Raw genomic sequence first — 15,771 nt, 5'->3', positions numbered from 1 at the left:
AATATACTTAAACCATCAAGTTTGCAAATAACATATTACAAATATGAAATTAAAATGCTTACCATGTGACAACATTACTTCAACAATAATTATTTTAATGTATTTAAAATACATTAATTATTTTATTAATGTATTATAATATAATTTTTTTTGTGAGTTGATATAGACCACGTATTAAATATTAATTTGAACTCTGTAATAAATAAACCATTTTTCTTTTATATTTAATATGTTTATGAACCTACATGTCACTTATTTAAATTCTTCATTTAATGATCATTCACTAATTATACGCCATTCCACGATAAATTTAGAGTTGCACTCCTATACGCTGCACGACAAGTTGTTACATAGATGAAATTATTACTAGATCCTTTAAGAGCTTATCGTAATTATGGTTAGGTCAAACGTTTGTTTTGCCCTTGTAACTATATTTAAGTCGTTAATTACAACAAATTCTTGAAAGAACAATTGTTTATGATCCAACCATGATAAGAGGGTAGGGACCTTTTATTCAAGTTCTCATGTCATCACTTAGAAAACTACTCTTTTACTTACTTGATATTAAAATAACTGAATTACATCTCATAAGACATGTCCTCAACTCTCTGTTTGGTTAGTCTCTAAAATGGAAGACATATTGAATTGGTTAGGAAAGTTGTTCAAACCTTGCAAATCAAATGATAAACCCTAATAAGTAGAGTTCGTAACTCACTTAGAATTAAGATCGAGTTGCATATGATCATACGGTAAAATATTAATCTTCTCAAGTAAAAAATTTATTAGAAAGAAAAATGGATAAATTATTTTGGTTTAGTCCTACACAAACTCATTCTACGAGGTATCTCTACTCATATTTTCACTTGAAAGACTTGGATCAAATCATTTGTAACAATCGTGGCTCATAACAACAATGTTATCAGAATAAAGCACCCAACTTTATCCATATTTTATAAACCATTTATATTACTACTTAAACATGATCTTTCCAGAGGTCCACGACGTGACACTAATAACTTTCAATTTTTCATAGGATGGATACTCTTTAAACTCTAAATAAATTTTTTTAAATCAAATTATTAATTACGAGATTTTAAGACATAAATTCTCATGACATTTCTTCAGATTAAACACCAAGTTTATGCACGTTGGAACTAGTTGATCTATAATGTTTATCCGTCATTCCTGTTTTCTTGGAGATACACTGTAGATTGAACCAGTTGATATATTAATGAAACTATCCTTTCCCATCTATTTCGATCAAATAGTGCGTCAAAAATTATTACTTATAAAGTTTTGCTAACTCTACGAAAAATATATTCTTAACGTGTTAGATTAATCTGATTAGACATGAATTTAATAGCCGTTGGATAACGTTGGAACATGGGAATAGTAACATATGAAATGCTCTAATGCATCGCCTACCATAATAAACTTATTACAAACGTCTAAAAGTTCTTTTAAGTGAGAAGGATAACTTGGATTATTTTATTTTTAATAGATTTAAACTACTTTCGTCTATTCCTTTTCAATAGGTCTATTTTTGTCCCAAGGCTCATCTTAATCTCTTCATTTTCATTTTCCTCTCATCCTTCCTAAAATATAGTCTACATGTATTAAATGGATTCCATTATGTATAAATTGTAGGTTAAAATTTTGCAAACAGAAAGTCAAGTAGTCGTGTTTAAAAAGTATATAGACCAAAATGAATCAAATTTAAAAATGCAAGAACAAAAAACAACGAACATTTAGAACGTAGAGATATTAAAATGATCAAATGTCAAAGGGGATCCATATAGTAGTTAAACCATACATGTCTAATATCTATGTTGAATAAAAGAAAACTTGGATACAAAAATGGTACTAATTCTATAAAATTGGCTACTCTTTGTAAGGTAGTAACTCAGCTTCGTATGGAGTAATGTGCATCTATACATATGAAGAAACCAACTAATTATTCTCGAAGCTTGTTTGGATTGACCTTTGAAACTCTTTAAAATATTTTTAAATGTAAGAAAATATACTTTAAACTCATGCATTTCCTTGAATATATGGAAATTAATCTCAAAATTTTGTTTGTCTAGTTTATTTTTAGATTCTAAGAAAAAAAAAAAAAAGTTAAATAGATCTAGCTTATAAATATTTGAACTTTCCATTTGTGTTTAGTAAATCTCTGACAAAATTAAATTTTTAAAAATTAAATGATATGTTAAATATAAATTTAATACAATATCGGCCTTACTCGAAAGTTTGATTCACTGTTCTTACTATTGACACAAATTACCGGTCTAGGTAGGATCCCTAAGTCTCCAACTCGACTACACAGTCATCTGGATCACATTACTTCACATTTATCTAAAAACAAAAATTAAAAATAATTTTGACGAGTAATTAATTTACTCCTCAACTAGCTAACTTATCATTAACAAATTTTATTATTTTTTGGAAATATTTTAAGTTTTATTCCCAATGGGTTATTCTTAGGCTTTTGGTGTGGATAGAGTCCTCCATCCAACCATTACCTTGGCTCCTAGTCTCATCTACTAGGACCTCCCCGTTGATATTAAGGTGTTCTAGCAACCTTAAGTTTTATTTGTTGGCTCTATTTATGTTCACTACAAATTTTAGACTCGTACGTAAGGCTCACTCTCGGTCAAATACGGTTTGTCCACTAAATTCTCTGGTCATAAATATTTATTGTTCCCAACTTGGCACACATCGCATTGGTTACGGGTTTTGCCGGGATTAGTAGACTAAGAATACTCATTCACATCTCCATATCGTAAATAGTTCATAAGCATAAACTAGAGTCGTACATCATACTTACTAATCACGATTCTCTAATATGCTCACATTTTAGGCATGGATTCATGATTATTATTATTATTATTATTATTATTATTTAACTCGTGCCATTTACATACATTCAACGTTTCTAGCTCTTAATCCCATGGTAACATGCTTGTTTAGGAGCTTCGAGATACTACTTACATGAATCGTCAATTCCTTTGCTTTCATAATTGTTCATAATATGGTAATTTCGTCACAAATTCTCTTAATTTGACCTATATCTAATGATTTTCAAGGTTAGTATAAGCTAATATTGATAAAACAGGTCAAAAGGAGTTGAACAGAACGAGCTGAAACTTGAAATAAGCCTCCACCACCCACATGCGTACTACACTCGTTGCCCACATGTCCCACTCCTTGGTTACTCGCACCTCCACGTGCGCGTGAAGCCTGTGCACTGATGCGTCGTTCAACCTCGAAATAGCCTGAAATTCTAAATTTTTTTCATCATTTCATTCCATACCCCTTACATGATATCCACTAACTTCATAATTCACGGTGGGTTATCATCCCAGAAAGTTAAATAATATCTTCGAGGATAACACCATTGGGCTCAATTTTGTTTCTCTTCTTGTTTCCTTTAGAAAAGAAACTTTAAAGGAATTCATTGACAAAAGGAACAAGAACAGCCTAAGGAGGTAGAGGGAACCGTGCCCAAACGCTACAACCTATTTTCTGCAAGAGACCGCATAAAGATCCAAAAAAATCACAGCTGAAGGGGATCTTGATCAATCCAAGTGTACTCCGCATGACGTATCACAAGCAACCCTACAACTCCATTCATCCGGAATAATTGAGAAAACAACAGATAAAATTCTATACATTTATATTGATTCTAGAGCGGATTCTAAAAAATAGATTACAAATTTTCTAGAGCTGATTCTGAAAAATATACGGCAAGTGCGCCCAATAGAATGTATCAATCACGTAACAAGACATGTGAAGAATTGAGAGAAAATTGGATCGAGGGTTTGTCCATTAGGATTGGAAATGGACAAGCCCGACTAACCAATTGGGCATGAACGGGCCTCGACCGACCAATATTGCTGAAAAATGACTAAAGAAATTTTTTTTCCATCACATCGTTTTAATATATTTTTGATAACGCTAAAAACAATAAAATAAAAAATATTTATTCTCATCGATATATTTCTCGGGAGAAAAAGAGGAGAACTTGTGAGATAGGAATAAAAGTAAGAAAAGTAGAGAGTAATACTATAGAGTTTGAAAACTAATATATATAAATGTATATATTAAAATTTTGATAAACTCTTTGAGGATAATTTTTATCGTGTTCTTTTGTTGAAAATTGTAGGATGTACATTTATCTAATATATAAATTTAATGAAGGAGTTATGTTCAACCAAACCAAACCAGTCCTCCCTCCTTTAAGGTAAAACTAATTATAGGGCCTGCCTTAAACCACGTAATTATCTTTTAACAAATTTAGCTAGTTTGAATTGGTTATTTTTGTGTTTGTATATAAAGAGGGTTTGAGTTGGTGAATGCATTCAAATCAATTCTTATTCCTAAGAAGTTTGAGAATTTGTACCAAAAGAAAAGAAAATAAGGTAAGGTAGAAGAGACAGGTGAACTAGAAAGGATGGGATTGATATCAAAGTTTATGGCATTAATACCACTGTTGCTATTGTTGGTGTCTAATGCTACCGTTGATGCTACTAGCGGTGTTTTTGATATTACGACATTTGGTGCCAAACCTAATGCTGATGCTACTAAAGTACGTGTACATTTGTTTAAGTTGATAAACGAAAATTTCATTTTGTACAAAATATTTTTCTCAAATGAAATGGTTGAATTCACAGGCTTTAGCAGATGCATGGAAGGAAGCATGTGCTTCGGCTACTCCAAGTAAAGTATTGGTTCCAAAAGGAACTTATCAATTAGGAGAATCCAGGCTCAAAGGTCCATGTAAAAGTGCTATTGAGCTTCTAGTTGAAGGAACATTACAAGCTTCTCCTACCGACACGGAAGGAGATGGGTTGCTTGTTATGGAATACGTCGATCATTTGACATTGTCTGGTACTGGAGTTTTCGATGGCCAAGGAAAAGCTGGTTGGGAAAAGAATGATTGCCACCTGAAGAAAGAATGCAAAAAGCTTCCCATGGTAAATTCTCCTACTACTTTAATTATAAAAAGAACTTATAATCTGGGTTAGCATTATATGCTTTAACATGGGAGTGTTTTTTCTTTGTTTGTTTAAAATGGGCAGAATTTGAAGTTCAATTTCATCACAAATTCGATAGTGAAGGACATAACTTCGTTGGATAGCAAGAATTTTCATATCAATGTTTTGGCCGGCAAGAATCTTACCTTCGATCACCTGAAAATTACTGCACCACACAATAGTCCTAACACCGATGGAATTCACTTGGGCGATTCAGAAGACGTTTACATTCTCAATACCGCAATTGCAACGGGAGATGATTGTATATCCGTAGGATACACTAATAGAAAAATAACCATTAGTGATGTTACTTGCGGACCGGGACATGGCATTAGCATAGGCAGCTTGGGCAAGTATAAAACTGAAAAAGAAGTAGTAGGAGTTACAGTGAAGAAATGCAAATTAATCGGTACTACAAATGGTGTCAGGATCAAATCATGGCCAGATTCTGCCGTCTCATACCCAGCCTCTGACATGCATTTTGAAGATATTGAAATGGAAAATGTTGCCAACCCTATCATCATAGATCAAGAATATTGTCCATGGAATCAATGCAACCGAAAGGTGTGTATTAAATTCGAACCTCGTTGGTTTCCAACTTATTTTCTTTTGAACAAGTATTAATTAATGTTTAATGTTTATTTTGAACATCCAGGTTCCATCCGCCATTAAGATTAGCAAAGTTAGTTTCAAGAATATCAGGGGTACATCTTCTACTCCGGTTGCAGTCAAACTTGTTTGCAGTAAAAGTAATCCATGTGAGGGGGTGGAAATTGCTGATATTGACCTCACTTATAGTGGTAAAGAAGGGCCAGCTGTGTCTGAGTGTGCAAATGTGAAACCGACCGTTTCTGGAAAGCAAAACCCTCCCATCTGTGCTAAACCAGCGCCACCTGAGACCACTCCGTCGACTGATTGAATAATCTTTTAATGCCGACAAATGTTTCAAACCATTCTTCCTATCATTTTTATTTTAGCTTTCAAAGTTCGATTTACAACATGCCATGATGTTGGGCATGTTTTCAATAATTGTATTTTTAAAATTTAGGAGAATTAATACTTAACGATTCTATTTTTATACTATAAAAAGTCCTCCTACATAATTGACATTGCTTTTGCTTTGAAGGAAGAGAAGACCAGAAGACCATGAATTTAGTATCACGCTGTTTGTGGAGGTTCCTTACAATGGAAAAATTACAAATGGAAAGTATTAATAAATAATTTTAAAAATACAGCAATAAGATTTATGGAATACACCATTAAAATTTAAAAATCTATTATATAAAATATACCGTTTATAAAAAGAAATATTAAGGACAAAGTCTCCCTTTATAATTTAATTCAAAATAAACTATCATTGGAATTAACTTAGAAAATAGGGGTAGCAAACTAGAAACATCTTAATAAAGGAAAATAAAATCATAGGTATTTCATTAGTAAAGTACCAAATTAATCAAAGTTATCAAGAAAAAGGCTATTCTTATAAGAAGAGTTTTGCTGAATCCATTGCAATATAGCAAAAAACGAATGAAAATAAAACCAACAATCATTATGATTTGCTTGTTTCGGAAAATATCTTACCATTATGATTTGCTTGTTTCGAAAAATATTAGAGAGTTTAGAATTCTTTTATGAACCCATATAATTGATACCAAAGTATTGGGAAAGCCTCTTTCTTTCTTTCTCAGATTCCGGGCATAAAAGGAATGCCTCTTTCTCCGATTCCGGGCATCAAAGGAAAGCCTCTTTCTCCGATTCCGGGCATAAAAGGAATTCCTCTTTCTCCGATTCTGGGTAAGATGTTTAGTGTGTAATTGTCTTTCATGGCAAAAACTTGAAAGTACTCTCCCCAAAATCGTACCCTTTAGAGTACTGCAAACAAATCATAACTTCATGACACACAAAAACACAAACAACAAACATAAACAAAAATAGACATCCTTCTCATGTACTCAGAACTAGAAAAAACATATCATACCCTTCGCTCCATCAAGAACATCTAACTCACAACCAATGTAGACCCTACTCCTTAACAAGGTAAAAACTAGTTTTAGATAAAAGAAGGTAAAAACTAGTTTTAGATAAAAGAAACCGACATGTTAGATATAAAAACAATTCTAGAAATAGTTGAAATATTCTAAAACAACTGAAAAATGGGAGGGATTATTTGTAAACATATCACAATTTTGTTGGGTGAGGGAGAAGTCAAAAAAAAGTTTTGAGGAGAAAGGGAGAAGTACTTTGGGTCCGATTCAGCCTCCATTGGTCACTAAAATGTCAGCTTATTAGTAGAAAAGCTTTGACGAGGATGAAGATCGACGGGAGAAGTCTCGACCATGAGAGGCCCCTACTCTCTCTAGTCAAAATGTTAGAAGCACGTGCTAAAAAAACTGAGTAACGATCGATGTTTTTCGAAGGTTTCCTTAGGAGGAATGATCAAGCTTGATGATTTAGAATAGAATGTCGAAGAAAAGGAGTTATAAAATAGTAAAAAAGTGCTTAAAGAAACCCTAATCCAGAACGTTTCAAGCACGTGCTAAAAAAATTGAGTAACAATTGATGTTTTTCGTAATTTTCTTGGGGAATGATCAAGCTTGATGATTTAGAATGGATCGAACAAAAAAGAAGTGTATAAAACAGTAAAAAAAGTGTTTAAAATCGAAACCCTAATTTTCGACATTCTATTCTAAATCATCAAGGTTGATCATTCACCAAGAAAATTTCGAAAAACATCAACGTTACTCAGTATTTTTAGCACGTGCTTCAAAAGTTCCGAATTATGTTTTTCGAAATTCTCTTGGGGAATGATAAACCTTGATGATTTAGAATAGAATGTCGAAGAAAAGGAGTGTATAAAACAGTAAAAAAAAGTGTTTAAAATCTAAACGCCAATCATTTCCAACATTTTCGACCCTTAAAAAGTTGTTTTTGACATTATTGAGGCCATTTTAAGTCCGTAGGACTCCTATTTGCTCAAATTTAATATTTTTTTTAGCTAAAACTAGGAGTAATCAATATGTTTAGCTAAACTAAGTTTAATACTATGTCCTAAGAACACCTATAAAATAGTTAGGGAGGTTAGACGAACACGACTCTCCACAATGGTATGATATTGTCCACTTTGAGCATAAGCTCTCGTGACTTTGCTTTGGGTTTCCCCAAAAGGCCTCACACCAATAGATAGAGTATTCCTTGTTATAAACCAACGATCATTCCCTAAATTAGCAAATGTGGAACTGTAACGACCCTAAATTTCCACATATCTAGAGTCGCCACTAACGTCTCGTGCTCATCTCTAATGCAGAATAAAAATCTAAGCATGCTCATCTTTATTAGCGGAAAAATTTAAAAGTTCAGAATACATTAAAACATTGGAAAACACTGCCGGACTTACGTGTTTCAAATATCGTGCTGGAGTTCAAAAAGATAAAATAAAACGATTACAAATTAATTAATATAAATGAATGAAATGCAAACGCCCTATCCTAACCAAGACTAGGAATTAAATATGCAACTATCCTATGCACGCGCCACAGTCTCTGATCACGATGCCACCGTCAACCGTACATGGGAGCCTTGCCTTTACCTGAAAAACAATATGGCACACGGCCTGAGTATTTCGAAGAAATACTCAGTAAGTGACCCCACTATAGGGGCCATGCTAATGCAAACACATGCAATCATGAATAGGGACCTATCTCTAATCATCTTAGGGGTGGCCTCCAGTCTCGGACAAATTGGATGTGTAGTACTTCCCTACACACGACTCACACGTGCGAGTGTGAGTCCCCAGGGCGCTCGCACACCCCCTGGACCCTCTGGTCAAGCTAATCTGTAGCGACGTCCGGAGGTCAGCGGAACCCCATAGTGTCATGCGCCTCATGAACACCCTCATCTGTGTGCTTTCGCACCTGTGCGCATTCGCGCTCATGATAAGGTGCGCGTCCGCACTCATCATCTCTAGGGGAAGTAGCCCTATGCTTATGAACATACAAAATGCATGAGGTCCCTCTAAATCCATCGTAATGTCTCTTCTGACACAACCCTCTAGTCTCATCTCTTTGTTACTCTAGGTAACGCATATCGTGGATATTTATATTAATATCATTTTCATGCTCTTAGGGTTGTGTCCTACGTCGATCTAACGACATGATGCAATATGGCACTCATCATCATCTAGCATGCTCAATATGGAAAACATCATCATATTAAGGTAAAAATCATGCAATCATCATGCTCATCATAATGCCACAACGTGCGTCAAACATATTAAGCGTCACTCAACAAAATATATATAAACTGGCACATATCATCAAGCATCATACAATTTATTTAGCCTATCCTATAGTAAGGCCACTTACTTGGTTGGCCTCGGCCGAAGTACTCCCTAAATAGCTAAACGTAAGCTCCCATTCCGTGAGAGCTGCTTCCTACTTCGCTGGGTTTGTTTCCTATCACGCCGTTCACCACTTTCCGTTAGTATTTCACAATTAATTTACCTATAATTTAATAAATGTAAAATACGGCTCTAAAACGGCCTCGGATACCTTAATCGGGGCCGAAAACAGATCCGGGAGGGTCGAAACAATGGAAACCGGGCTGAAAACAGGTGAGCCGAGCCGAACAGCCGCTGGAGCCGCCGGAGCGTCACCGGAGGGAGCCCGAGCCGTTTGCGCCGAGCCGAGCTGAGGACTGCCGCGCCGCTGTGTGACACGTGGCAGCAGCAGAGAAAGCCACGTCGGGCGGTAGTGTCGGGTCGAAGCGCGGGTCGGAGTCCGGTTCGGGTCGTGGTTCGGGTCGCGGGCTGTAAAGGCTACTGGGCCAAGGCTAAACGTTGGGCCTCGGCTTACTGGGCTGGGCCGCAAGTGTTTGGTTTGCAGGCCGGCTCAATTGGACCGTGGGTCTAGTCTGGGTTGGTTCAACTGAACCGTAGCTTCTGGGCCAGTTTGAGGTTTGGGCCGCTGTAGTTGGGCTGGGCCGAAGGCAGAGGCCAAGGGAGGAACGGGCTGGCTCTCCCAGGTTCTGGGTTCGGGTTGACCCGGATCCGTGGATCTCGTCTTCCTTACCCGACTTTGGCCGATTTTCCGGCGAGCTTTCTCTCTCCTTCCCGCGGCGTTTCCGTTGCATATTTCGGTCCTCTTCCTTCCCTTTTTCTCTTTGTTCGTCGTTCTTCTTTCCTTTTTGGGAGTTTTGCGGCCTAAAAGCTCCTAAAAGCCATAGATCTAAGAATCGATTAAGAAACCTAACTTTCCGACCTCGGTTACCAACGACGACGCTTACGAAATAACACAAAACGCACCCTGAGTTATTGTGCTTTCGTTAGGGATCTCTCTTACGGTAGTAACAGGTCGTTTGGTGTCGGTTTAAGGGTGGTTTGAGGGCTCGTCGGAGAAACTGGACACTCGCCGACGTTTGTCCGAACTCTCTCTCTCTCTCGAAATTTTCTCTCCTTTCTCCCTTTGCAGGCGTTTTGAAGATGCTGGGCTGAGGGTGGGCGTGTTGTGGCCGTTGTTTCGCGTGGGTTCCGCGAAACTCGGCGGTCGCCGAAAAACTCGCGGGTTTTCCGGCGACTGAGTTTCTTTTTTCTTTTTTTTTTTCGTTTTCATTTATTTATTTATTTATTATTAATATATATATATATATATATATATATATATTTTTTTTTTTTTTTTTTCTTTCCCGGGTCGTTACATTATCTACCCCTAAAAAGAACTTTCGTCCTCGAAAGTCTCAAACTCTTGTACCAACTCGGGGTATTTCTCTCTTATCTCGTCCTCACGCTCCCACGTGGCTTCCTCACTGTGATGATTCCGCCACAGTACCTTAACAAACGCAATACTCCTGTTGCGTAAGGTTTTTACCTCTCTAGCTAAGATTCTTACTGGTTTTTCCTCGTAGCTCAGATCTTCATTGAGTTGGAGTGGTTTGTAGTCTATTACGTGGATAGGATCCGTAATGTACTTCCTCAGCATCGACACATGAAATACATCATGTACTCCTGAGAGGGCTGGAGGTAAGGCTAACTTATACGCTACCGGACCAACTCGCTCTAGGATCTCGAATGGTCCAATGAATTTAGGACTTAACTTGCCCTTATGTCCGAATCTTAACACACCTTTCATAGGTGCCACCTTGAGGAATACTGGGTCCCCCACCTCAAACTCCAGGCTTTTACGCCTTACATCGGCGTAGCTTTTCTGTCTACTTTGAGCGGTACGCATCCTCGCTCGAATTTTCTGGACAGCCTCATTGGTGAGTCGAACCAACTCGGGTCCTACTAATTCTTTCTCTCCTACCTTGTCCCAACATAGTGGGGACCTACACCGTTTCCCGTTCAGGGCCTCAAACGGTGCCATTCCAATAGTTGCTTGGAAACTGTTGTTATACGAGAATTCCATTAGGTGGAGTTTGGAATCCCAACTTTCCTTAAAATCTAGTACGCAAGCGCGTAGCATGTCCTCTAGAATTTGGTTTAAACGCTCCGTTTGTCCATCTGTTTGGGGGTGAAAAGCGGTACTAAAGTCGAGGCGGGTACCCAGTGCTTTTTGAAGTCCGCGCCAAAACGCTGACGTAAAGCGTGGATCCCGATCCGACACTATAGACACTGGGACTCCATGTAGTCTTACTATTTCTTTCACGTACAATTGTGCCCAATTGTCAACTGTATATGTAACCTTCCCAGGTAGAAAGTGTGCCGACTTGGTCAACCTATCGACAACTACCCAGATCACTGTATAGCCCTTGGGCGTTTTGGGTAAACCTACTATGAAGTCCATCGCTATGTTTTCCCACTTCCACTCCGGGATGCTTAGGGGCTGCAACAACCCCGCCGTCTTTTGTCTTGGAGCTTTCACTTGTTGACAAACTAAGCACTTGCTCACAAACCCGGCCACATCCCTCTTCATACTCTTCCACCAAAAGTGTTGTTTTAAATCTTGGTACATCTTAGTACCTCCTGGATGCATCGCAAATGGTGAGTTGTGAGCTTCCATCAGTATTTCCTTCCTTAAATCTTCTATTGCTGGAACACATAAGCGTCCCTGATACAATAGTCCTTCATCTGATGACTTCGAGAATCCATCTACTGGACTTTCATCTAGCTGTCCTAGGACTTTCTGTAGGTTAGGATCCTCTCGTTGGGAGGCAATAATTCTCTGCCTAAGCGTAGGTTGTACCGTGAGTCGGGCCAGCTGTGCTATGACTCCCTCGGTCGCTACAGCTATGTTGGCTCGCTCGAACTCTCTTTGTACCCTTACTTCCCTCGTAATGAGGGCCGACGAGTGGACCGTCTTCCTACTCAAGGCATCTGCAACCACATTTGCTTTCCCAGGGTGGTACTGGATATCTACGTCATAATTCTTCACCAATTCTAACCACCTTCTCTGCCTCATGTTTAACTCTTTCTGGGTGAAGAAGTATTTCAAACTTTTGTGGTCGGTAAAAATTTGGGTTTTCTCGCCATACAGGTAATGTCGCCAGATTTTCAGCGCGAACACTACAGCGGCCAACTCTAGGTCATGGGTAGGGTAGTTCTTTTCATATTCTTTAAGTTGACGAGATGCGTATGCGACAACCTTGCCGTGTTGCATTAACACACATCCCAGTCCTTTCATGGAGGCATCACTATAAATCACATATCCTTCTGAGCTCTCGGGTACTATGAGTACCGGGGCGGTTACCAATCTCTCTTTTAGGTTCTGGAAGCTTGCCTCACAAGCATCATCCCATCTAAATGGCACCCCTTTTTTTGTTAACTTTGTTAAAGGCGAGGATATTTTAGTGAAGTCCTGCACGAACCTTCGATAATATCCTGCCAATCCTAGGAAACTCCTTACTTCCGTTACCGTAGTTGGGCGTTCCCACTTTGTGATCGCTTCGACCTTGGTGGGATCTACAGATATTCCGTCCTTTGACACCACGTGTCCTAGGAAGGAGACTTGTCGTAACCAAAATTCGCATTTGGAGAACTTGGCGTACAACTTGTGCTCTCTTAGGGTGGTTAGGACTTTTCGGAGGTGTTCCTCGTGCTCTAGGTCGGTTCTCGAGTATATGAGAATGTCGTCAATGAACACAATCACAAACATGTCTAGGCATTCTTTGAATACCCGGTTCATTAACTCCATAAATACAGCTGGGGCATTGGTGAGGCCAAATGACATCACTACAAACTCGTAGTGACCGTACCTTGTCCTAAACGCTGTTTTTGGTACGTCTTTTTCATTAATCCTAATTTGGTGGTAACCGGACCGAAGATCTATCTTAGAGAATACTGTTGCTTCTCTGAGTTGATCAAACAAGTCTTCTATTCTAGGCAGAGGATATTTGTTTTTTTATGGTTCTCTTGTTTAGCTCTCTGTAATCGATGCACAGACGCATCGATCCATCTTTCTTCTTAACAAACAACACTGGTGCACCCCAGGGGGACACGCTAGGTCGAATGAATCCTTTATCTAGTAAGTCTTGCAGTTGCGCCTTGAGTTCCTTCAACTCTGCTGGCGCCATGCGATAGGGTGCTTTGGAAATAGGCCCAGTCCCCGGCTCGAGTTCGATGACGAAGTCGACCGCTCGGGAAGGGGGTATACCAGGTAAGTCATCCGAAAATACATCCGGGAACTCGTTTACTATTGGCACGTTTACTAGGGTCTCTTCCTTTCCTCTCACGTCTACAGCACATGCTAATATAGCCCATCCACCTTGTTGGACTAACCTCTTTGCTTTCATCATCGAGACTACCTTGGGGGTAATCCCGGTATTTGTGCCTTTAAATTTAAAGGTAGGTCCTGTCGGTGGTGAAAATTTTACTTCCTTTTTGCGACATTCTATACTAGCTCGATTTTCAGCTAACCAATCCATGCCTAGTATGACGTCGAAATCTGTCATGTTTACCACTATCAGGTCAATGCTTAAAGTTTGGTTCCCTATGATTACTTGGCCATCCTTTACTCTATCCCTAGACACTAAGTCTACCCCCGCAGGGGTGCTTACAAACATTTCATGCAACAAGGGTTCTAATTCGAACCCTGCTTGTACAACAAAAGGCATGGAAATAAAAGAATGCGTGGAACCAGAATCAAATAAGGTAAAAGCGAAATGACCTAAAATGGATAGTGTACCTGTCACCACGACATCGGACCTCCCAGTGTCCTTGCTGGTTGACGCGTATGCCCTAGCTTGAGCTCGCGGTGGTGCTGGTTGATCCGTTCGCTCTACTACTCTGGGCGGGTTTGCTTGTGCTGCAGCATTTCCGGCCGTGCAGTTCACGGCGATGTGCCCCTCTTGACCACATCTATAACACGCTCGGCTGCCAGCCATGCACCTCCCACCGTGTAGTCTTCCACAGATAGTGCACCCTTCCTCTCTCCTCCCTCTGGCCCCATCTTGATTCCTGGGATTCCTATCAGTATGTCGGGGAGGGCGTCGCTCATCCCATCTAGGAGCGGGTCTGTTATTGGAACGGTGCCTACGTGCTGGTGGTGGACGGTTAGAGCCTCCTGATTCATGAGGACGCTTCTGCCCAATTATAACTGGCTCTTCACGTCGTTTCTCATCCTTTGGTTTCTCTAAAGCCTTGGCAGTTCTCAAGGCTTCCTCATAGGTCTTTGGGTTGAACGCCTCCAACATGCGGCGGATTCTTGGTTCCAAACCCAATATAAATTTCTCTGTCATCTTTTCCTCAGTGTCCACCATGGACGGTGCAAATCTCTTGAGTTTATTAAACTCTCGGTTGTACTTCTCTACTGTGAGTCCTCCCTGTACCAGGTGAGCGAACTCCTGCTGCCTTTTAAGTCGCTCTGACTTAGGATAATATTCTTTAAGGAAGGCCTCCTTAAATCGTTCCCAGTTCATTGGTCCCCCTTCTGGGTTAAGGAGGGTTTTGTTATCTCTCCACCATATCTCTGCGTTCTTTTGTAGAACGAAGGTTGCACAGGCGACCTTTTGGTTCTCTGGGCACTCCATAGTCTCAAAGGTGGTTTCCACCGCTGCAATCCACATTTGGGTCTACTAGGGAACCAGTGAATGGTCGAGGGTCGTATCTCTTGAAATCCCTTATCCAGTTTGAACATCTAACAGGTTGTGGAGGGTTTACTGGGGCATTGGCCTGAGCAGTGGCCTGTGCCTGTGCCTGTGCCTGTACCTGTGCCAGTGCCAACGCCTGTGCCTGGGCCTGTGCTTGGGCTTGTTCCTGGACCTTTTGTAGACTGGCTTGCTGATTGGTTACCAAGGTTTGAATTAGGGCTTGGATGGAGTCACACATTAACCTAGTATTAGCATCTACTCCACCCACTGGGGGTGCAGCTTCAGGTGCGACTTGGAGTGGTAGGGTAGGTTGGGGTGGAGGTTCTACTTGTGGTGGAGGTTGTACTGGTGGTGGAGGCTCAGCTTGTAGTGGAGCTAGAGGAGGTAGCTCAACTGGAGGTAAGATTGGGGGCGGCGTAACTGTTACCGGCCCAGTCTCTGATCTTTCTTGAGGTGGGCCCTCTACCGCCACACCTTGTCCTACTTCTCTACGACGGGGTCGCCCCCTTCCTCGTCTTCCTCTTCCTCTTCCTCTTCCTCTTCCTCGTCCTCCGGGCATGGTTCTATAAACCAATATAAGGTTGCTTAAGTCTAAGGCCTTAATACTATGTATATATATATATAACAATACGCACACTATACAATACATCGTAACGCCAAAGAAGTAAACATTCATCATGCTAAGCATCATATCATGCTACTAACAAAATTACTCAGC

General features: G+C 39.6%; 1 protein-coding gene and 1 long non-coding RNA gene across 2 annotated transcripts; one reads left to right on the top strand and one right to left on the bottom strand.

Moving 5' to 3' along the window:
* The first annotated feature begins 4,432 nt into the window (after window positions 1–4,432).
* Window positions 4,433–6,079, top strand: LOC147790122 (exopolygalacturonase-like). Its single transcript, XM_087128573.1, has 4 exons — window positions 4,433–4,588; window positions 4,674–4,976; window positions 5,082–5,600; window positions 5,692–6,079. The coding sequence occupies exons 1-4, from the start codon at window positions 4,454–4,456 to the stop codon at window positions 5,953–5,955; spliced, it is 1,221 nt and encodes a 406-aa protein (XP_086984699.1). The 5' UTR covers window positions 4,433–4,453; the 3' UTR covers window positions 5,956–6,079.
* A 2,328-nt stretch (window positions 6,080–8,407) lies between these two features.
* On the bottom strand, window positions 8,408–9,836 carry LOC147790121 (uncharacterized). Its single transcript, XR_015423019.1, has 3 exons — window positions 9,584–9,836; window positions 9,398–9,487; window positions 8,408–8,622 (listed from the first exon to the last, which is right to left on the bottom strand). It is a non-coding gene; the product is annotated as an uncharacterized LOC147790121 (long non-coding RNA).
* Window positions 9,837–15,771: the final 5,935 nt, after the last annotated feature.

This window comes from Cucurbita pepo, chromosome 11 (assembly GCF_057944985.1).
Source record: "Cucurbita pepo subsp. pepo isolate OVF chromosome 11, ASM5794498v1, whole genome shotgun sequence".
NCBI lineage: Eukaryota > Viridiplantae > Streptophyta > Magnoliopsida > Cucurbitales > Cucurbitaceae > Cucurbita > Cucurbita pepo.
This window is presented reverse-complemented; position numbering and strand designations above follow the sequence as displayed.

Excerpts from the sequence above, each read along its gene's own strand:
- LOC147790122 (XM_087128573.1), top strand. The coding sequence starts at position 4,454 with ATGGGATTGATATCAAAGTTTATGGCATTAATACCACTGTTGCTATTG. Across the intron at positions 4,589-4,673 it reads CTAATGCTGATGCTACTAAA|GCTTTAGCAGATGCATGGAA; the intron begins GTACGTGTACAT and ends TTGAATTCACAG. Across the intron at positions 5,601-5,691 it reads GGAATCAATGCAACCGAAAG|GTTCCATCCGCCATTAAGAT; the intron begins GTGTGTATTAAA and ends TTGAACATCCAG.